The 23338-nt window shown below is 46.2% G+C and overlaps 1 protein-coding gene across 1 annotated transcript; it reads right to left on the bottom strand.

Annotated features, from left to right (window-relative positions):
• Window positions 1–4028: 4028 nt before the first annotated feature.
• TMEM218 (transmembrane protein 218) lies at window positions 4029–21498 on the bottom strand. Its single transcript, XM_068555966.1, has 4 exons — window positions 21439–21498; window positions 11833–12047; window positions 10882–10984; window positions 4029–7230 (listed from the first exon to the last, which is right to left on the bottom strand). The coding sequence occupies exons 2-4, from the start codon at window positions 11940–11942 to the stop codon at window positions 7096–7098; spliced, it is 348 nt and encodes a 115-aa protein (XP_068412067.1). The 5' UTR covers window positions 11943–12047; window positions 21439–21498; the 3' UTR covers window positions 4029–7095.
• Window positions 21499–23338: the final 1840 nt, after the last annotated feature.

Raw genomic sequence — 23338 nt, 5'->3', positions numbered from 1 at the left:
AGGCCTGAGCTCTGGAGGCCGCCAGCGGAAGGGATCAGGGCTAAGCGGTGTCCGCATTTTGGTACAAGAAGGGATATGCTCAGACTCTTGCTTGTTCAGATTCCAAGACAGAAGGCAGAGGTTCAGCAGGGCCACGGCCTGGAAAAAGCACGTCTCCCCTTCTCACGTTAAACGTGAGCCTCTGTAATCAGCCTGAACCTAGAAGCGCTATTTCAGAGCCACCCGGCCTCTCTTTGTCCCTTTGTCCACAAGCCAGCTTTCTCCGTGTGTTTCCCCACGTTGGCACTCCTCCATCTACCCTCCATTTGATCCTGTTTCTAACTCCTGACCCATTTTGATTAAAGCATTATTGCCGTATCCTCCAGGGCAGGCCTAGGGAGAGACAGGGGAGGCGTCACTCCCGACTGTGAGGGCCCCTTGCCTGCTCTCATCCCAGCCCTCTGTGTCCCCAGGGAAGATGGCTTGTCAGGGCGGTGCTGTAGGGGAAGGGTGGGGCGGAGGGCATGACCAAAGTACCAGTTACGTTATTAAATATTTTGCTAATGAAATGCCAGTGGTTGCCGAGTGCTCACTGTCTGCCAGCTCTGCTCTGGGAACGGAGTAGGTAGTGGACACAGAAAAAGGACTGACACCCAAAGCACAGGCACCGGGGTGACGTGACTAGCAAGGAGGGCGGGTGCTGCCGGCTGCGTTCAGGCAGCTGTTACGTGTGCAGCTCGCGGGCCCCCTGCAGCTGGCCTCCTCTCCCGGGTGTTCTGGCCGCCCCAAACCCTTGGATCTGCCAGGCCAGCGCTTGGCATTTCTGTCTGCCCTCTGAAGCTGCCCATTAGCCCCGATACAGATGTCACCAGCTGTGCCTGTGCTCGTCCTGTCAGGGCTCACGTGGGCCGCTGGGGCAGCGTCCCAGGGCCACAGGGTGGTGTGCTGGGGTGCTGACCACTGGCGTGCCCAGAGGAGGCAGTCGTGAGGACACTGAGGACCCGCGGGCGAGCCTGTGGGCAGTTCACGGGCCGGATACAACTCCCTCCCCGCTGAGACAGGTTGTACACACGCCAATGGTGACAAATAGCAAGTCTCAAAGTGCCCGAGACCCACTCTGGCTTTAAAAGCAGGAGCCACTTGGGATGTCTAAGTCCTCAGGCCCCCAGGGCGGAGCTGCAGCTCAGGTTCAAGAATGCGTCTCTCCAGATCAGGTTTACCTGGGGCTTCCCTGGGGCTTCCCTGGTGGCGAAGTGGTTAAGAATCCGCTTGCCAATGCAGGGGATACGGGTTCGAGCCCTGGTCTGGGAAGATCCCACATGCCATGGAGCAACTAAGCCCGTGCGCCACAACTACTGAGCCTGTGCTCTAGAGCCCGCGAGCCACAACGACTGAGCCCGTGTGCCACAACTACTGAAGCCCGCGCGCCTAGAGCCCGTGCTCCGCAACAAGAGAGCCCACGCACTGCAATTAAGAGTAGCCCCGCTCACCACAACTAGAGAAAGCCTGCGCGCAGCAACAATGACCCAACACAGCCAAAAATAGATAAAACGAAACAAAAAAAAAAGATCAGGTTTACCTGCCAGCAGCACTCAGGGAAGCCACTAGATGGCACCATCATCCCACAGTAGAGCCCGTGCCGGGGCTCCTTTTCTGCTCCCTGCAGGGAGACAGGCTCCCTCGCCCACCCGCTTCTGGGGCAGTGTTGGCAGGGTGTTGTCCCTCCCTGGGCGCTCACTCTGGAGGTCTCTTCCCCAGCCTCACCACTGATGGCTTCGAGCCTTTTCCTCATTAGAAAACAGTAATAACGTTACCTCCCTCAGAGGATCGCTATGAATCAGGGAGACAAGTCAGTGTCAACGCAAGCCCTGCCCTCAGGGGCTTGTTTAGTTAGGGGATAAGACAGGAACAGGGAAACGTTTAAACAATGCGAGAAAAAACACCAGGGTGGGTGACTCAAGTTGAAAGACTTCGCCATCCACTCGTCCAGCCCTGAAGGGACAGGGCTGGCAGGAGGGCAATCCCAGTGGCAATGGAGGAACAGATGTGACCATCCAGAAGGAAGAATGAACAGGAAGGAAGTGAAAATGGACGCGCACCAAGCCCCTAAACGTGTTAGGCCCAGGGACTGGAAAATGAAGAGACATTCTCTGGTGCCGGCGGCTCAGTGTGGCGCTAGGGAGATGCACAGGGCGTGTGGGAGCTCGGGACGGGCCCCAGAAATGAAGGCTGGGGTGTAGGTAGGAGTCCGGGGCCCCGGGCCCTGAGATCTGTCCTTGCACACCTGGGTCCCAGGCCCAGGATCCCTGCCCCGCACCCCATCCCCGCAGCTCTGGGCACTGACTGTCCCTGGAGGCCCAGGACCTGCCCCCTCTCTGGGCCTCGGCACTCACTCGAGGCTAATGCATGAGCATTACGTTAATTAGTTATTCATTTAATTTAACTTCACATTTGGTCTCAATTAAGCTTAAAGTGTTCTTCCTTATAGATGTTACAATAGCACTTGTAATTAAAAAGCAATAACTCTTTGCATGTCTCCTTTAGAGATCCATTGGGAGGCTGGGCTAGTGAGGGGGTGGGGAGAAGCCAAGAAAAGGAAAGCGGCTCTTGGTGGATCTTAGCACTCGGAGGCGGCCACTATGAGTGAAGTCGGGGGAAGTTATCAACACATCATGGGTGTCGGGTGGGCACCCTGAGAACTGGAGAGTGGCACTGGAGCTAATGGGGCAGGTCTCATGCGTGAAGGCGTGGGGTACGGAGAGGATGGAAGAGGGAAGGTAGGAGGCAGTCCTTAGAGGCGGAAGAGGGGCCGGATATGCTGGGGTAGGCAGAATAATGCCCCCTCCTCCAGAGGGGTCCACAGCCTAACTCCCAGGACCGGTGAATGCTATCTTACATGGCAAATGAGACTTGGCAGACGTGGTTAAGGACCACGAGATGGGGAGACTATTTTGGATTGTCAGGGGTGAGCCCAATGTAATCACAATGGCTCCTTACAAATCAGAGGGGGAGGCAAGAGTGTCAGGTGTCAGATTAGAAGATGCTGGCTTAAAAAAATTTTTTTTTAGTTTTTAAATTTAAAATTTTTGGCTGCCACCGAGTGACGTTCCGGGATCTTAGTTCCCCGACCAGGGACCGAACCTGTGTCCTCAGGTTCAGTGAAAGCGGCGAGTCCTAACCACTGGACTGTCAGAAGGTGCTGGCTTTGAAGATGGATGCAGGGCCAAGGAATATAGGCAGCCTCCAGAGGCTGGAAAAGGCAAGGAAACAGGATTCTCCCCTAGAGCCTCCAAAACCTTGATTTTAGCCTCGTGAAACCCATTTTAGATTTCTGACCTCCAGAACTATAATAAATTGGTATTCTTCTAAACTGCTAAGTTTGTGGTAATTTGTTATAGCAGCAATAGGAAACTATTACATGTTCCCAGTGTAAAATGGGGCCAACATCAATATGAAGACAGCAAGACCAAAGAAATCCGCAAAGATTTAAAAAAAAAAAGTGGAGAGGATGGCCATGGAGCATTTGGATACCATATAAATGCCACATGTGTAACTACCCGGGGTTCCCTGAAGGCAGGACCTGGGCTAAATGTACACCCTTTACCGTATCCAACGTGTGTGAGGAAAACCAGAAAAATGAACTTTCTCATTCCGTCTGTGGTGCTGGGCCCCAGCTTTGATCCTTGCTGTCATTTCTTAGGTCCCAGGAAACTGAGGCAGGAGGGTGTGTGTCGAGTGGCCTGGGAGTGGGGGGACTGGGGAATATTTTTTTTTTCCTTGAGTAAACAGCAACCAGTGTGGTCTGCTAGAGACAGAGATCGAGAAACAAACACATATTCTTGGCTTGTGGCTCTGATTCTTCCACTGGCACCTCTGAAAACCAAGCCAAGTACCAAACTTTCTGGGCAGACAGTGCTGAAGAGAGAGCTTGCGGCGTATATCCTTGATACTCAGTCCACAAGCCGCTCCCTCGGTATCTCTAAGCAAAGTCTCACAGCACAGAGACCCCCCCCCCCACCCCAAACCAGAGGTGATCAGTGAGGCTGTCCCTGAGGTCCACGTGGCTTCTAACTGTATTGCCCTGGATTCCTGGCCAATTCCTAAGATGCTGGATTTTCCTCGAGACTCAACTGCTTCTCCTTGGTATTCCTTGGTCCCTCCTTTTCCTTTGTTTGCATCTTATGGAGCAACACGATGTAAGGAAGAGAAGAACTGAGACTGCCTGAGTTCAGGTCCTGAGTCCTGTTTAACCCCTAGCTGAGTGACGTCAAGCAAACCACTTCACCCCTCTGTGCCTGTTCCCCGTCTGTGAAATGGGGGTATTAAGAGCACTTATTTCACAGGGTTGCTGTAAGGATTACATAAGTTAACACTTAAGAAGGCACTTAGAAAAGTGCCTCGTACGTGTTTGCTCAATACAATAAAAATTGTGATTTCAGCAAGTGAAGAACAGAATATTCCGAAGTATTGCGTTGGAAATAGAGATGAAAGATTGAACTCTATGGACTACAGCATCCCTTCCAATCCTGAGTTTTTATGCTCCTGTGAGGAGAATCAGCACTTCTCCAGATTCACTTCCATGCGGTTCCCATTCCCATGTCTGGAAACTTGCTCCTATGTAATAAGAGCCAAATACTTGAAGCTTTATGCCAAGAAGTCATGATAAAATTTTTTTTATTTGTACTATAAATGTTAATTAGGAATTCTTTAATGAAACGTTTACCTTTTTTGGATATGGGTCAGGGGAATGGTGGGTACAAATAGCTAAGAAATAGTATTAGCCAATGTAAAAATAAGGAGTTGTTTGAAAGCCAAAACGGATCCTTAAAACTATCTGAGAAATGAAACGTCAGGATCCCGATGCAAAGTGTGAACCTCACTACTAATAAGCTGGGCAACTTTTTAAACCCCTGTATCTCTCTGCCTGTCTCTCATCTGTGAAATAATTGCAGCAGGTTTCTTTACACGTGAATAAAAATCAAAGCAAAACAAAACCCTTCAACTGCAGCAGCAACAGGATAGAGCTGACAGAAAAGTTTATGTCTCAGAGAACAGATCAAGAAATGGATTACTTTATGTTAGAATAAAAACATTTAAAAATGATTTGGATGCCTTCATCCCAGGATGGAGTGAGGAAGACAGCCTGGATGCCTCAGAGCCTCATTCTTGGATGGATTTACTCCACCAGGACCGTGCTTCACACCCAGTGGGAGCACAGTCAATGCTGAGTGAGTGCCCACACCTGCTGTGTGCAGCATGCATGAATGGCAGTGCATTCCCTAGCAACTGAACAGCGTACAATAACTCTGATGAATTCTTAGATTAAATATCCGATACCATGCATCAGGAAAGAATGTTAGCTCTACTTCTGTTTTACCAGTGAGAAATAAAAGGAACTTGTCAAAAAAATTACCTAGTGTGTTCTGCCGGCTTGAGACAGCGCCACCTAGTGGATCAGGCAAAAGTCTCCGCTGTGAACGTTGTGGCGTCCTGCTGATGTGGTTTTCGTCAGGATGCAATTTTAAGAGGCTGTGAAATAACCTGTCTTCTTATATGGAAGCCCTGATTCACTCTCCCTCCCCCGCTTCCAGACAGTGGGATCACCACAGTCTCTTTGCCGCGGGATCCCCTCTGGGTGGCACCACCTGCGCTAAGGCCATTGATCAAAGAAGGATGAATGGGACCCTGAGATGATTTGTTTGTATTTAAGGGATGCCCTCTAAGCCCTGTCCCCAGGAAGGCCGTGAGCACAGGGGGTGCCATATTAGCCATTGATTATCGGGGTCCCCCATGTAGAACTCAGTGAAATTCATTTTGTGCCCTCCCAGACTTCTACTTCTTATCCCAACCCTGTGAGGGTTGTTTTCAGGGTTGGACATGACTGCTTGGCATATGAAGGTAGAAAGTGACCCATCATTCATGTCACCACTGCTGGTAGTTACAGGATCTACAGAAGGCAGGCTGAGCTAAAATACCCTTTGTACGAAGCATATTTTTGCCCTTAACACACAAGCCTGTCATTTACATCTGTGTAAAAAAAAAAAAAAAAGATTAGTGTACTACTGGCATATAGCATGTACTCAATCAAAGTTCTTTTTCCGACTTGTTTTCTGGTTCTTAATTTTAAGCCAGAAAGTCCTCCTTCAAATAGCTCTAGGGAGCCAGGATGAGATTTCCAAAATGGAACCAGCCTAGAGCCCATCTAGTTAATAACAAATTTCACTTGGTCTGGGGGCTTAGGTATAAAGTTATACCTAAGCCTGGGCATATACATTCCTCACCAGCTTTGGAGAAAGAACTACGAAGATGAAAGAGATGAAAGTAACCCCAAATGGACTCTTATGGTAGCCAAATAAGGGAACAAAGGCCGCCGAATCCTGGAAGAAGAAGAATCCAGAGAGACAGCAGCAGGACACACAACTGACGTTTCCATACCCTGCCTCTAATCCCCGAGGAAACCTGAAATATAGAAATGCTGGATTTAGAAGGCTGTGGCCAGGAGTTCGAGGTGAAAGCCAGTCCTTTGGCTGCTGTTGCTTGCTTTCTTGGAGCAGCGGGAAGTGACACCATGGCCTTTGTGGAGCCCGGTGTCAGGATACGCGGAGTGCTCCGGAACCGGCACCTGGATATGTCTCCAGGTCATCACACTGAAATAACCTTTTGAACTTTGATTGTCTTTCTTTCCCAAATGATCTTGACCTTGTAACTGACAATTTTTCATAGTATCAAAAAGGACCAAGTTCTTCCATCTATTGGACAGCAGAGGCCAAAGTGCCCCTTTTCCCAAAATTCATTTACTGAAGTCTTCATTGAAAACCTACTCTAAGCAGATCCCTGTTGCTATTTCCTTTTCAAAAGAGATGGAAAATCTGAGGTACAGGTGCTAAGAAGACGGCAATATCCCTCTTAAGCTGGTGAGAATCTCTCCCCAGGGGCAATTTTGCAACCCTGTTTCTGGAAGCCAGGACTCAAGGGATTTGTCTTAGTGATGAAGAGATGATCCTCTCATCTTAAGGCAGGAAGGCTGTCAGAACAAGACTCCAAACAATACCTTTCTGCTCATCAGTGACATCAAAGCGAGGGAAAGAACAGGGTCTTGGTTTTCCTGAAGATGGCTCAGTAGGACCGCAGTGGTTTGGCACAGATTGGCTCCAGGATGTGATGGATTAGAACCAAGAAAAGGCTCCCAAGGAAGACGAGAGTGAGGAAAGCCAGCAGGACATAGCGGCCAATGAAAAAGGCATCTACAATCTGGAGAAGGAAACATCAAAAGCGAAATTACCGTCACTTCCGCACCCTGGCTGTGCTCATCTGTAATCTCTGATGAATGGGCCCAGAGTCTGTCCATATTTGTAACTTCCAGTAACATCCTGCCCTGAGTCTACCCTGCAAATGGATAAGAAAGAACCTTTGTCTCAACGTGCTGAGCCAGAAATACAAGATAAAGAGAGGCTTAATGAAGTCCAGGGAACAAATGGCTCCATGTAGGAGGTTCACAAACACTCTGAAGACCCTGGACGAGTCCTTTTCTGTTCTGAAATCAGTTCTCTGAAAGAGTTAATGAGAAGCTTGCTTGCTTGGTCTCTGGAAGGCTCATTTGGTGGCTGTCAACTTTTCCTCATGGAGAATTTTAAACATAAAGATACGATTGTATAATAAACCCCACACACCCAGGACCCGAGCCCTCCCATCATCAACCCATTGCCAACTCAGGAGATGTCATTTTCAAAATGAAAAGGTGACTCTAAAACTTTCATCAGAAGAGTTCTGAACCCTGACATTCGTAACCCAGCATTCCGAGGGTTGGAGGAAATAGCCATTTTCCTGAGATACTGAAACACGAAGAGAAGAGATAACTTGCCCCAATTCGTGCAGTTGGCTGCTTGGCAACCAGTTGTACTTGAGGCCCCGAAGCTGTTGGTCTTTGCTGACAGAAACCTATGATTGGTATTGGCCCTGCTTGTCTACTGTTCACAGCCAGAGCTCTGTTTTCCGCAGATCCAAATGGTGCTGCTTAAGTCTGGGCAGGAAAAAGCAGTTTAATCTGTAGACTTAAGAGAGCAGCAGCACAAACCAAGTGACTGGGGACTCCACAACTTCCGGAAGCTTTCAGAACCCAGTACCTGAAGAGAACCCAAAATACCTGAAGGGCGACTGTGGCTGACAGAATAATGGCCCTAACATGTCCACATCCTCATCTCCAGAAAGTCTGAATATGTTAAATTACATGACAAAGGAGAATTAAGGTTGTAGATGGAATTAAGGTTGCTAATCAGCTGACCTTAAAATAGGGAGATTGGCCTGAACTGTCCAATACAGGTGGCCCAATGTAATCACAAGGGTCCTTAGAAGTGGTAGAGGGATGCAGGAGAGAGGGTCAGAGAGAAAGATGTGAGGATGGAGGCAGAGTCAGAGACGCGTTGCTTTGCTGGCTCTGAAGATGGAGCGAGGGGACTGCAAGCCGAGGGTGGCCTCCAGAAGCAGGAAAGGGCACGGAAACATCCTTCCGCAGAACTTCCAGATAGGAAGACAGCCCTGCCAACCCCTTGATTTTAGCCCAGTGAGGCTGATGTGGGGCTTCTAACCTACGGAACTATATAAGATAGTAAATTTGTGTTGTCAGACACTAATTTCGTGGTAATTTGTTACAGCAGCAGTAGGTAACTAATACAGTGGCGATACACAAAGCACCTTTCAAGTCCGAGCTCTGCTGTGATCACTGAGTTCCAAAGACACCAAGAAGGAAAGGGCTGCTCCAGAGATTACCCTAACAGCCAACTTACAACAAAGGTCAGCTTGATGAAAGCGCTTTAACATAACTTTGACCTTGGCTTCAGGACTGAACAAGTCTCTTGCGAGCTGCGTGTTTGCTGGTTTGACGCGGTTCACTTTTTAATTAGCCAATTAGCAGGCTTTGGGTGAGGAAGGCCCAGGCCATGTATTATTGATACAGTATTGAGCCAAGCTGCTGCAGGGGCTGGTGCTCAAAACCTGAAAATGAGATCCTGCTGGCCATGCTGACGAACATATTTTGCTCAAAGCTCATTCTGCTCTCCTGGGTCTGAATCTCATATGACAGAGGAAAGAGGGATTGATTTCAAAACAGTGTTTGCTCTGTACCCTTCTTCCAATGTTCACATCTGCAGCAATCCAGAAATACGCAGCCTTCATCGCTCTCCCCATTGTAGACAGGAAAACCAGGGTGGGAGTCTGCACCCCAGCTCACACACACAGTCCTGACACAGTCAGAGTGGTTTTCAAATGTTGACCAAAAAAAACCTGGCATGTATGAAAATAATTCCTCAGTTTTGTGTGGTAAGTATTATTTCCCTTGGAATTTTCAGAACAAATTTCCTCCCTTTTGCCATGGTCAGTCCTAGATAGAACTGGAAATGTGTGCCGATTTTAGTTCAGGAGTTATGTCATTTTGTGTAGTCTAGTGTCTAGTGTCAAAATAGTCGCCTCTGCACTTGCTGCGAAGGCCCTCGATATTCTGTGGAGTCCCCAACAATGAAGGTTTTGAAGACAGACCTCAGCTTGAATCCTTGCTCTGCCTCTTCCTATACATGTATGACCTTGGGCAAGTTACCCTAACCCCTTCCAGCCTCGGCGTCCTTACCTATGAACTGGGGACACTGACAGCACCTGTGTCATACCACTTAGGGTTGTCCTGAGGTTTACATGAGAGCTTGTCAATAACAGGCTTAGCACAGGACCTGGCACACAGTGATGCCTTAAAAAACGTTAGCTGTTATCACCGTGACAGCTTAAAAATTAAAACAGAGGAAAGAAGCTGCTTGAAAAAGTAATGGGACACAGGAAGTCAATCCTGTGATCAATATCGTAGGGATCGGGGCTTCCCTGGTGGCGCAGTGGTTGAGAATCTGCCTGCCAATGCAGGGGACACGAGTTCGAGTCCTGGTCTGGGAAGATCCCACATGCCGCAGAGCAACTAGGCCCGTGAGCCACAATTACTGAGCCTGCGCGTCTGGAGCCTGTGCTCCGCAACAAGAGAGGCCGCGGTAGTGAGAGGCCCGCGCACCGCGATGAAGAGTGGCCCCTGCTCGCCGCAACTAGAGAAAGCCCTCGCACAGAAACGAAGACCCAACACAGCCAAAAATAAATAAATAAAATAAATAAAATAAATTAAAAAAAAAAAAAGATTGGAGGGATCTGAGACCAGCTCTGTATGGTAAAGCCAGAGCCCCAGTCAGGAATGAACCAGAATGGGTGGGGTCTAGGAGAGATGATAAAAATCCACGTAGACAGGTAGGTGCTGGGAGATGTGGTTCTAGAAACGAGGACCAAAGGGGCTTCCCCTAAGGCTGTTAGTGTTAAACGCACCAATCTCTACAACTTCCGCTTTCCAGAAAAGCTCTCTGCCTTCCTCACTGCTCTTCTCTACGGAAAGTACTCCCTCCATGCCACAAGTGGAAAAATGCAAACACACGGAGGTGAAAGCGCATGTCGTTCAGCACCCGAGAGCACTGCCTCGGTGCTGCCCGGGATGCGCGTTTCCGAGCCGAGGCCACCAGGAGTGGGAGCCTCTTACTCAGGGCAGGCTCTTCCCGCCTGTCTGCCCGGCTCCAGCCCTCACACCACGAGGTGGCTTCTGGGCTCACTGCTCGTTCCACTTGATGCAAACTGGAGACGAGAACAGATTAGGCAAATAGCTGCCCGGGGGTGTCGCAAGGGGGCATCGGAAGGACTGTCTCTTCCTGGGGGAGGGGGGAGGGGGTTAAAACTCCCTCTGAGCTCCCCCCATCCTGGTTTCAACTTTACAATTTTTCTAACACACTTCGGCCCTCCTGGCATCAGGGACCATGCGGGGCAGGACGGAGGTCCAGAGCAAGAGAAAGAAGAGACACAACTCAGGATGCAAAACAAAACCCATGGTTTTACCTTCATCTCGGCCTCAGGGGCGGGGAATTCACTGGCTCGGGGGAACAGCAACAGCACTGCTGTGATGATCAGAGCACCGAGGAACACGAAAATGACGGAGAACCTGGCAGTGAAAGACAGAGGGTTAAAAGCGCTGTTCAGTCTCCCTTCTAATCAGCTAGGCCGGGACTGGCTCTTCCCTGGGCGGATATCCTGCTTCAGTCCATTAACAGGGCCCAGTGTGCTGCCCACACCGCCCAGGGAATTTAGAAATGTTTTCCCCTTCATCCCAAAACCCTCCTTCCCAGACAGGTACCAGCGGGATGCGTTCCTGTTTATTCCTGGGAACTCCAAATTCCGAAGAATGGGAATCGGTAGTTTTTACCTTTGCCTCTGTGCGGTCATGATCGGGAAAAAGCGAAGCAGCCCCGCCCCCCAGTGCTGTGTTTTAAACCAGGAAACTTGAGTAAATGATGTAACTTGCTGATTTGTACCTACACTGTCTGGCCAGGGAGTGTGACCCTACGGTGACCTTAGAGTCAGTTTATGGCCTGATTCTTTCTTAAGTCAACGCCAGCCCAAGTCACCTACGACTCTTCAGCGTCCCAGGACCCAGGTCTGGAGCCTTAGGGGCTGGACCCAGTGCCTGCTGTAAATCTCAACAACTAAGAAACACGCACACATACAACCCCAAGAAACTCAATAGGCACCGAAAGCGGATTCCCTTTTCATCCCCTGTGTCCCCATCTCCTCAACACTGAGAGCTGACAAACACCACTCCCCTTCTCCTCCCACCTCTGCTTCCGAGCATAAATAACACAGTTAGTGCTTATGATGAAGTGAAAATGCAACTCATTCAAACTGCCAGTAGTTACAACAATGAGCTTCTGAATTCTAAACGTTTCACGAGCGTCAGCGCTGGCACCTCCAATCGCTTTTACCTGGGACTCCTGGCTGGAGAGAAGGCCTTACCTAGCTATACCTGAGGCTCTGGACAGCAGCAGACACAGCAGCAGCACTGACACCCAGAGCAGGGCGAGGATGAAGACGCCGGCCCCCACGCCCAGCACGGTGCCAGCCATGAAGGGGAGGCAGCGGAGAGCTGCAGGCCTGGACCCCCCGGCCCGATGAGCCGTCCGTCCCCGGTGCTGTGGGTACCGCCAGGCTTCTGTGCACTCCTGGGTTTCCTGGTGGGCGGTCAGACAAACACAGAAAGTCCCAATTCATTCTGGGGAATTTTTGATGATTGCTGTGGTAGGAGGATTCGTCAGTACAGGTCTTTGGGAATGTCGAGCCCCTTAATAGGAATTAAAAATTTAGAACCTAAACCTTTCTTTTTTGGTGAGGACTGAGAAGCTGCTTTCTGCTCCATGTGGGTCACTTCAAATTCGGAATCTGAGTTTATCTTCCCACAACCTACGAGCTGGATTCTCCCTTGATACAAAACCCTAACCGAGGGCTGTAAAAGGTACCAGGACCCGAGAGCTCCAGGGCCCACGAGAAGTCGAAGCTCTCGGGTTAAGTCTGTGGTGGGAGCTGTGACTCCGCAGGCAATCACAAGACAGAAACTCCTAATCCTTGGAGAAGAAGAAGAGCCATCCCTGTTTCTGAACGTTCACTTGTGCTAAGTACCTTACAAATATAGCGCATTCAATCACAGCAATAAGCTTCTGAGGTAGGTATTATGTCCATGTCGCAGAAGATGTAACTGCGGTATAAGGTGACGGGATAGTATTAACAAGCCCGGTGGCTCACAGCAACAGACAGCTATACGTTCACAGTCCTGGGGGCCAGAATTCTGAAGTTAACGTGTCAGCCAGGTCACACTTTTTTCCAAAGGCTCTAAGAGAGAATTCTTCCTGCCTCTTCCAGCTCCTGGTGGCCCCAGGTGTTCCTTGGCTTGTGGCTGCATCATTGCAATCTTTGCCTCTGTCTTCACATGGCCTCCCCTGTGTCTCTGTCTTCTTCCTGTCCCATCTCTTCTGGGGACACTTGTCATTGGATTTAGTTCCACCCAAATGATCCATCATGATCTCATCTCAAGATCCTTAACTTAATTGCATCTGCAAAGACCCATTTTCCAAATAAACCTGTCACATTCACAGGTTCCAGGGGTTAAGATGTGGACATATCTTTCTTGGGGCCACCGTTCAACCCACTCCAGGGTAACACCATATAGTACCTCCCCTGATTTTCCCTTTCAGTATCAGAGGCAAGCCTTAAGCACACAATTTCCTCCTCAGGCTGATGGTTTTCTTTACCCTAATGGCTTAAATACCACAAAAATGATTACCTATGAGAATTTCTGTTATAAAGATATTGGAAAGTAAGTCCTAAGCATGAACTGCTAACCAACAAAACCCTACATAAATTCACTCAACATTCATTCATTCATTCATTTATTTATTTATTTTACCACATGGAGAGGCATGTGGGATCTCAGTTCCCCAACCAGGGATCGAACCCACGCCCCCTGCATTGGAAGCGTGGGGTGTTAACCACTGGACTGCCAGGGAAGTCCCAGTCAACATTTATTTTGCACCTACCTTGTAGAGCATTGCTACAAGCTGGAGATCACAAGGTAAGTAAGACATTTCTTCTGACAGAAGCTTAAGACCTATTGGAGAACACTGCTATGCAGACAACTTCCCATTGTGATCAGTAGGAAAAACAAAGTGCAATGGAAATTGAGACGTGAGAAGGGCTTTACAAAGGAGGTGACTTTGCATGGGCCCATTTGGGAGAGAACCATGGCCAGAGGACAGAGTAAGGGAGAGGTGGGCAGAGGCCTGGCAGCAGATGGGCGTGGCCCCCTTGCCCATTCCCCCCTCATTAGAGCACAGGGGTGTCGAGTGTCCTCAGTAACTCAATATGCCAAGGGTTTTCCCACCTTTGGGTCCTTGTGCCTGCTGTTTCCACTGCCTGGAATGAACCCCTGACCCCAAAGAAGCCGTCTACCATTTGCAGGGCTGGCTGCTCCTCGTCCTTCTGACCCAGCTTTAAACGCAGCCTCCTCAAAGAGGTCTTCCCTGACTGTCCCAGCTAAAGGAACCCACGTTCACTCTAGTTCCTTCAGAGCGCACTTCACAAACTGTAGTTCACATTCTGATTTATTGTTCACAGGTTTACCTTCTGTCTCTCCAGCTAGAATAGTAAACTCCAGGAGGGCAGAGACTTTGTATCTTGCTCACTACAGTCTTGCCGGTTCTTTTCTACAGAGGTTATAAGTAATAGATATTTGTTGGATGAATACATGAAGCAGTGCTAACAAGCCCACAAAAGTCCAGTGAAGGAGTGATAGGATCGTATCTAATTTTAGAGAAAGATGACTCTGGCTTCTGGTCAATATGCTGGACAGAGCTGACACGGGAATTACCCCACACAACAGCAAACATATAGAAAGGCTTAATAAAATAGAACGAAAAGAATTTAATACACAGCGCAGCTTGAAAGCAATAAAGGGAAATCCTTAAGTGCTATAAACAAAAATGTAACTCAAAGCCTGGATAGTAAGCAGGAGCTGAGCCCAAAGACCTGCAGGGGTCCTGGAACCAGGTGCAAACCTTAGGAGTGGTCCTCTCCTCGACAGGTGAGGTCTCAGACCCATGATACAGAGAACTAGAACTGAGAACAAGGTATAAAAATGGGCTCTGTAAGGGCTCAGCTGTCTTTGAAACAGGGACTAAAAAATTTGATGCTGACGTGGTTGGAAGAAAGCGGGCCAAGAACCTGAGCCCATGGGTGAAAAAAGAACAACCCAAGAGAAATCTGCATCCCAATCCTTCATCACATGCGGGAGAGGGGTTCGGATCACACTACCACTGAGGTGTGGGAATCCCAAGTAGTAAGAGTAACATGAAAGCCACACTAACAGTGAGAAGCCCATAGGATCCCAGCAGAGACAAATGGAAACCTCTCTGGAGGGAGGTCAGCATGCAAGGTTCCCACTGGAGTGAGTGTAAAATAGAGGTTTTCAGACATACAAAGACTGGAATGGAGTTCACCCCTCATAGATATACTTCACCAAGAAGGAAAATGAACTAAGAAAGAAGGTGTGAGATGTAAGGAGGAATGGTGAGAAAAATATTAGTAAATACTGACAGTAAAGACTTCTTTAATGATAAGGACTAATTTCTTGATGAGTTAAAAACAAGGAAGAACTAAAATATTTGTCGACAAGTGGAAGGTGAGAAAGGACAGCTCAAAGTTAAATCATTCCATAGTTATTATTTTGCTCTGAAGAGGTGAGAATTAATGATTTTACCTATAGGCTTTGTTAAGCTAAATATGCATGTTAAAAAAACACATAGGTAAACACCAGATAACATAAATAGGATGAATAACTTCCATACTAGTAGAGTGAGAAAAATAAAGGAAGAAAGCAGAAGGCAGGAATGGAAAGAAGCAAAGGAAAATACAAAATAAGACTGTAAAACTAAGCCCAAATATAACAGTAATCATAGTAAATGTAAGCAGATTACACTTGACTATTAAAAGAGATTCTTATATTAGATTTTTTTTTTCGAACAGCTCTTTATAAAAGCTGTGCAGAAAGCATAATGAGAGAGAGGCTGAAAATAAAGAGAGTGAAAAAGACATACAAAGCAAATACTACCAAAACAAAAAGAGGGGAAAAGGGGAATTGTTCAATGGATACAGAGTTTCAGTTGTGCAAGATGAAAAAGTTCTAGAGATCTGTTACACAATGATGTGACTATACTTAACATTGCTGAACACTCAAAAATGGTTAAGGTAGTAAAATTTATATATGTGTTTTTTACCACAATTACCAAAAAAAAGAAAAAAACAAGCAAAACAAAACAAAATACAGTCTGGTAAAGCAGTATCAGTATCAAGCAAAACAGAGTGTAAAGCTTTGAAAAATATTAATAACGACAGTCACAAAAGGAATAATTTAACAAAAAAAATACAACTCAAAACACATGAACCTAAAAGAAAGCCTCAAAACATATAAAGCCAAAACTGAATTACCGCAATAAACGGAAAAGCCCACAAATTTCGTGCAAGATTTTAATATACCTCTTTCAGAAACTGATAGATCAAGCAGCTAAGAATAAACACTTGACAAAGAGGATATACAAATGGCCAACAAATATGTGAAAAGGTGCCCAACTTCATTAGTCATCAGGAAATTGCAAATGAAAACCAAAATGCAGTACCTCTAGACACCTACCAGAATGGCTAAAATGAAAATGACAGATAACACCAAGTGTTGACAAAGATGTGGAGTAACTGGAACCCTCATATCCTGCTGGTGAGAGTCTAAGTTGTTACTAGCGCTTTGGAGACTCTTTGGTAATATCTAGTAAAGCTGAATATATGTGAACCCTAGACCCAGCTCTTCTCTTCCTGGGTGTGTCCCCAACAGACACATACACATAAATTCACTAAAAGACATTTACAAAAGTTCACCGCAGCCCTATTAGAAATAGTTAAAAACTGAAACAACCTAAATATCCATCAGTCGAATAGTTAAAGTGTGGTATTATACATACAATCTCTTCATTCATACAGTGGAATAGTAGAAAGCAGCAAAAATGGACAAACTACAACTATACCCAGCAATGTGGGTGAGTTTCGCAAATATTGAGTGTAAAAAGCTAAAGGCAAAAGAGTTCATACTGTATAATTCCACATATATAATGTTTAAAAACAGGTCAAACTAATTTTGGGGTTAGAAGTCAGGAGTGTGGTTACCTTGTATAAAGTAGTGATTGGAGGGGGCCTGAAGGGGGTTCTGGGGTGCTTATGAAATTTTGTTTCTTCATCTGGGTGTTGGTTACATGGCTTTGTTAATTCTGTTAAATTGTATCTAGCTGTACACTTCTGATTTGCATATTTTTTGGTATGTGTGTTATACTTTTTTTTTTTTTTTTCCAAAAAAGTTTACTTCAAAGAAAGTCTGAAGAGACATACCAGACAAATGAAATATATGGGCCTTGTTTGGGTCCTGATTCAAACAAACCAACTATATAAAACCTTTTATGAGATGACTGGGGAAATCTGAACAGTATCTGGATACTTGATGATATTAAGGAATTGCTGTTTATTTTTTAAATGAAAAATATTGTTTTTTTAAAAATGTGGGGACTTTCCTGGTGGCTCAGTGTTTGGGAATCCGCCTGCCAATGCAGGGGACACGGGTTCGAGCCCTGGTCCGGGAAAATCCCACGTGCCATGGCGCAACTAAGCCCATGCACCATAACTAATGAGCTTGCGCTCTAGAGCTTGTGAGCCACAGCTATTGAGCCTGCGTGCTGCAACTGCTGAGGCCCGCCTGCTGCAACTACTGAAGCCAGTGCACCTAGAGCTCGTGCTCCGCAACAAGAGAGGCCACCGCAATGAGAAGTCCATGCACCGCAACGAAGAGTAGCCTCTGCTTGCTGCAACTGGAGAAAGCCCACGCACAGCAACGAAGACCCAACGCAGCCAAAAATAAATAAATAAATAAATAAATAAATAAATTTTTAAAAAATGTGATGGTGTTGTGGTTATATCGCTACAAGATTATTTCTGATATACAGGTACACACACACGCACATCAGAGATAAGAGAAAACGATGTCTGGGAACTTTGTAATTATTCAGGGGAGAGGAGAAGACGGGGGCTAATATGAAACAAGGCTGGTCATGAGTTAACTGTTGAAGCTGGGTGGTGAATATATGAATGTTTGCTACACTATTTTCTGCACTTCTGAATATATTTGAAACTTTTGCAATAAAAAGATGTGTGTATGAATAAGTATACATGTCTAAGTAGGAATAAATCCAACAAAAGATGTGAAGATTTTTATAGCAAAAATTATAAAACTTTATGTGAAGATACATATTTTTAAAAGGCCTGAATAGAGAAATAACTCATGTTCCTGAATGGATGGGATGGTTTAATATTGAAATATCTCAATTTTCCTTAATCTATCAGTTCAATGCAATTCTAACCAAAATCTCAAAGTAGTTTTTTGTGGAACTTGAAAACTGATCCTAAATTCATATGGAAAAGCAAAAGCCCAAGAACAGCGAAAACAATTTTGAGAACAGGATGGAAACTTGCCTTTCGTGTTACCAACTGCCGCAAGACACATTATAAAACCAAGGTAATTAAAACAGTGTGATAGTGGCATAAAGACACGTGAGCCAGTGGAATAAAAGAGAACCCAGAAGCAGATCCATGCATTTATGAGAACTTTGCACAAGACAGAGTTGGCTTTATAGTCAGTGGGTAGAGGATTTCATAGATAGTGTTGGGACAAGTGATTATCCAATCAGAAAAGAATAAAACCAGATCTCTACTTTATATCATACGCAGAAGCCAATTTTAAATGGAAAGTAATTCATAATAAAACAGCATATGTTTAAATATACAAATGTTCAGGCTGACTACACTAGAATACATAAGGAAGTAATGCACTCAGATGCTCGCACCTAAACTTAGAATCACCATGAACGCAAAAGCTACAAATGCTGGCTGATGCAGGTGTGTTATACGGCAACTCAAATACCACGAGCTGGGCCGCCTTCAGGTACGGGGTTTTCTAGAGTGATGAACAACTCTTGTTAAAAAGTTCCAAACCACAAATAAGTATACTTTCCCCTTGATTTACATTAGAGTTGCATTCCTGGAAATTTTACTATATTAAACTGTGCCAAAAAATACATTATGCTTATACAAAAAATGGAGTTAGGTTCTAGGCTCATATTATAAATGAGTATCCTGTGAGACACTCAAAAGTTGTGCAGGAGGAAGGACGATTCTTTACTATGAGGGGCTGTCCAGTGTATTGCAGGACTTCTAGCGTCCCCAGACCTGCTTTGTAAACCCTGGTAGTGTCTCCAAAATCACAATAATAACCAGAGGTGCCCTCACGAATTCCAAAATGACCAAAGGGGCATTACCATCCCCTTAAAGAACCACGGTCCTAGATAAACTCTGGCATAAAGAGACATGTAGAAGGGTGTTCATAATAGCAAAACATCTGAAAAAATCTAAATGTCCATCAGTAAGGGAATGGGTATTATATACTCAGAATGAACACTTAAAATGAATGAACTTGAGCTGGCCTTATTGATGTGAATGTATCTCAGAAACAATATTGAGTCTAAAAGCAAGTTGCAAAATGAAGCCCACAGTACTATGCTACTTGTATCTTTAAAATTTAAAAAATACCTAAATAGTAATACACATATAGTTTATGAGCTACACATATACAGTAAACATAAAAACATGGGCATAAATGATGGAAAGCAATTTCAGAAGAGCGTTTGTCTCTGGGGAGCGAGGAAGGAAAGAGAATGAGCCCTGCTTAGAATCTGCAGGAATTAGGAGGTACTGACCCCAGTGCAGAAGCCGGCACTGGAGGGCTGCCTGCTGGGGGCCCGAGTGGTGTGGTTAACGGACGACAGTTGCTACGCACTTTCAAATCACAGAAGCACGCAGGAAAAAGGGTGGAAGGGTGTAATCTGGATACACTGATTCCCCTTTTCTGTCAGCGCGTTAACAGATGATACCACATCGATGGCATTTTGGTAGCGTGACAATTGATTTTTCCCAGACTTGCATTTTATTTCATTATAAAGGTAGAGGCATTATCCTAATATTTTAAAATTCAAACCATATTGAAGTGTTTCAAGTAGAAAAAAAGTGTGAAAGTTACCCCCCCCGCCCAATTATCTTTGAAGGTTTGGAACAGCTATAAAGGAAAATGAAGAAGAATCCTCCAGAAGGGCAGTTCACTCCTGTAACCCACTGTTTTCTTTTTTCTTTCTTAAAGATTTATTTTTTATTGAGGTAACACTGGTTTATAACATTATCTGTTTCATGTGTACAACATTATATTTCCACTTCTATATGCCCTACTGTGTGCTCACCACCAAAAATTTAGTTTCCATCTGTCACCCTACATTTGATCCCCTTTACCCATTTTGCACCCTCCCCACCTCACCCTCTGATAATCACTACTCTGTTCTCTGGATCTATGTCTTCTTTTTGCTTGGTTTGGTTTGTTCATTTTTGTTTGTCTATTCCACGTATGAGTGAAATCATACGATATTTGTCTTTCTCCATCTGATTTAAGCACTGGTAGGGACTTGGAGGATACAAAAGAAATACGATGTCACCCTTGCCTTAATAGCCTGTGGTTTGTTAACATCGACAGCACATGAAACAATTAGGAAACACTAAACAGAGATATGACAATGTGCCAAACTTAATTTATAGTTAATTTCCCCCAAAGGTAATAATACTACTACATATCTGCAGGAGCACTGCCGTCTTCAGAACACTTCTTCACTTGCATTGTTTGGGGGAAATATTGCTTTGGCTGGAGTTACTGTGGGTCTTCATGGTACAGCTAGAACTAATGCTGGGCCCTGGCATATGGGTAGGAATGGGAAAGGTGAAACAGAAATGGAAGGGGATCCAGGGAGAGAAAATAGTTTGAACAAAGAGGGTGAGACAAGATTGGCCACTGAGTATCTGGGGAATAATGTGGAGACTGGCCTCAGCCAGAGCAGAGGCAAATAATGGACAATAACGTTGTGTAGACCAACTGTTCAGGACCAGTTCTGGGCCTTTAATATTTTGGGGGAAAGTGTTTAAAAGCTTGAGATTTGGAGTTAACCTTCTTATACTCCTAGTGATCAAACTGACTTTAGTTACATTATAAATTAAGAATAGGGCATGGGGGCTTCCCTGGTGGCGCAGTGGTTGAGAATCTGCCTGCCAATGCAGGGAACACGGGTTCGAGCCCTGGTCTGGGAAGATCCCACATGCCGCGGAGCAACTAGGCCCGTGAGCCACAATTACTGAGCCTGCGCGTCTGGAGCCTGTGCTCCGCAACAAGAGAGGCCGCGATAGTGAGAGGCCCGCGCACCGCGATGAAGAGTGGCCCCCGTTTGCCGCAACTGGAGAAAGCCCTCGCACAGAAACGAAGACCCAACACAGCCAGAAATAAATAAAAAATAAATAATAAATTGCCATATCTTTAAAAAAAAAAAAAAAAAAAAAAGAATAGGGCATGACTGAGGAAGCACTGCAAACTTCTTACATCTTCCTGAATGGAGATAACGTTTTAGGTTTTCTCTCTCATAAGAAGGAGCCCTCCCCCAAAACCCAACTCTGTCCTCCCTTAACTGGGAGAAGGTATTAGTCTAAATTCCCCCGCCCTGTCGCAGATTCAAACTGGCGACAGGAAAACAGTGCCCTCAGGTCTCATCTTCAGAATTTTCGCCCGCTACCTACCAGTAGCTGGGAGAGAGATTAAGGTTTCGGTCAAAAGGTATTTCGAACCGGGCACTGACATGTCACTTTCTTAAGAGCATGAGAAATAAAGCATTCCTGCCTTTTCCGCCCCCAATTCAGCAATTATCGGCCGCCAGGCCTTGGGTCCAGATCGGCGGTGAGGGTAGCCTGAGAGGTCCCTGCACCGCCATCCGCCCACGCCTTCCTCTAGCCTCCTCAGCTCCATCCCCTGCCATTCTCTCCTCTCCGCGGCCACCCCCACTCATCTCACCTCCCCGCCCCCCCCTACCTGGCTCCCCATCTCCCGGGTCCCCTACTCACACCTCTCAGTCCGGCCTGTTTCAGCCCACAAGGGATTTGGTCTACTCAGGGCGAATCACAAATGGGTTTTCATCCAGGCAATTCCGGATTCGCTAATCAGCGCCGCTCTTTCAACGCCCAAATTCCCCCTCATTTGCTTACAACCGCCGCGGCTCCAGGCAACTCGGAGCGTGGTGGGTGGGCACGTCGCCCTCCGTTACGCCCTCCGATTGGTCGGTGCCTGTTGGTCCTGGGACCGGCCTCAGGTTCTATTGGATAGAGGCAGTCCTGGCTCCCCACGCTCGCCCCACCCCGTTGTCAATCACACCTTCCCTTAGGTAACCCACGGGACCATTGGTCAGTCTAGCCTGAGGGCGGGTTGTTGGGCGGAAGAGCTGCTTTCCCGGCCTTCCTCGCTGTTACCATGGAGACAGCAGCGTAGGGCTGTGAGGCGGAGAGTCCAGGCCACCTCTTCCTCCATTCTAGACCTTAGTGCCTATTCCGGAGTCTAATGGTCATCACAGTTCCCGACCTACTGGCTCCGGCGGACCGCGGGATTTGGGGGCAAGTCAAATTAGGCCTCAGAGAGGGGGTCAGGCCCAGTCATTAAGGGTCCCTAACAAGCCTCCTGGAGAGAACCGAGTCCGAAGCACCTTGTAATAACATCACGTTTTCATTCGTCCTTACCTCGCTTTTTTGTATTTGGCGTTATTCTTCCGTTAGCCTTACGACGTACACTGCAGCTAGGATCATTCTACTCATGGGACAGACTGGGGAAGAGGAGCCAGGGTCAAATCAAGTAAATCTTCTGTAGCTACGCCTCCAGGCATCTGGAAATGGTCCATGCTTTTAGCAAACTGCTCTTGCCTAACTGCAAACTAAAACTTGCCATGATTTTGTTCTGAGGCTAGAGCCTGTTAGACCAAAAGATCTGTAAATCAGGCCAAAGGAAATAAGACAGAGGATGCATGCTCCATTGCTGAATCAGGAAAGGTGAACAGACAAAAATCAAAACAAACAAGACCAAATGGGAGAGCTGCAGTATTCAAACCTTTGACCTTACACAAGATTCTGAAACATCATGAAACAAACTGTTCAATCCTGGAACACTGAATCTCTGATTTAGGGAATTCAGCTCCTGAATCACAGCTTTATGAGTGAAATGGAAGAAGATGGTTGAATTCCACTGAATGTATGTCTCACATTTATTCTACTTTCAAGGTTTCATTTGCAGTCATGTGTACTAAACAATGATTTCTTATGTGTTTAACAACTTAACCTTACATGGCCCAATGAGGAGTTCTGTGGTTAAGAAAGCCATTATTTTGATTAATTCATTTCATTGGAATTGCATGTTAACTGTAGCTAAGCACTGGTAGGGACTTTGAGGATACAAAAGAAATACGATGTGACTCTTGCCTTAATAGCCTGTGGTTTGTTGACATCAACAGCACATGAAACAATTAGGAAACACTAAACAGAGATATGACAATGTGCCAAACTTAATTTATAGTTAATTTCCCCCAAAGGTAATAATACTACTACATATCTGCAGGAGCACTGCCGTCTTCAGAACACTTCTTCACTTGCATTGTTTGGGGGAAATATTGCTTTGGCTGGAGTTACTGTGGGTCTTCATGGTACAGCTAGAACTAATGCTGGGCCCTGGCATATGGGTAGGAATGGGAAAGGTGAAACGGAAATGGAAGGGGATCCAGGGAGAGAAAATAGTTTGAACAAAGAGGGTGAGACAAGATTGGCCACTGAGTATCTGGGGAATAATGTGGAGACTGGCCTCAGCCAGAGCAGAGGCAAATAATGGACAATAACGCTGTGTAGACCAACTGTTCAGGACCAGTTCTGGGCCTTTAATATTTTGGGGGAAAGTGTTTAAAAGCTTGAGATTTGGAGTTAACCTTCT

The sequence above is a fragment of the Eschrichtius robustus genome, chromosome 11, assembly GCF_028021215.1.
Source record: "Eschrichtius robustus isolate mEscRob2 chromosome 11, mEscRob2.pri, whole genome shotgun sequence".
Classification (NCBI taxonomy): Eukaryota; Metazoa; Chordata; class Mammalia; order Artiodactyla; family Eschrichtiidae; genus Eschrichtius; species Eschrichtius robustus.
This window is presented reverse-complemented; position numbering and strand designations above follow the sequence as displayed.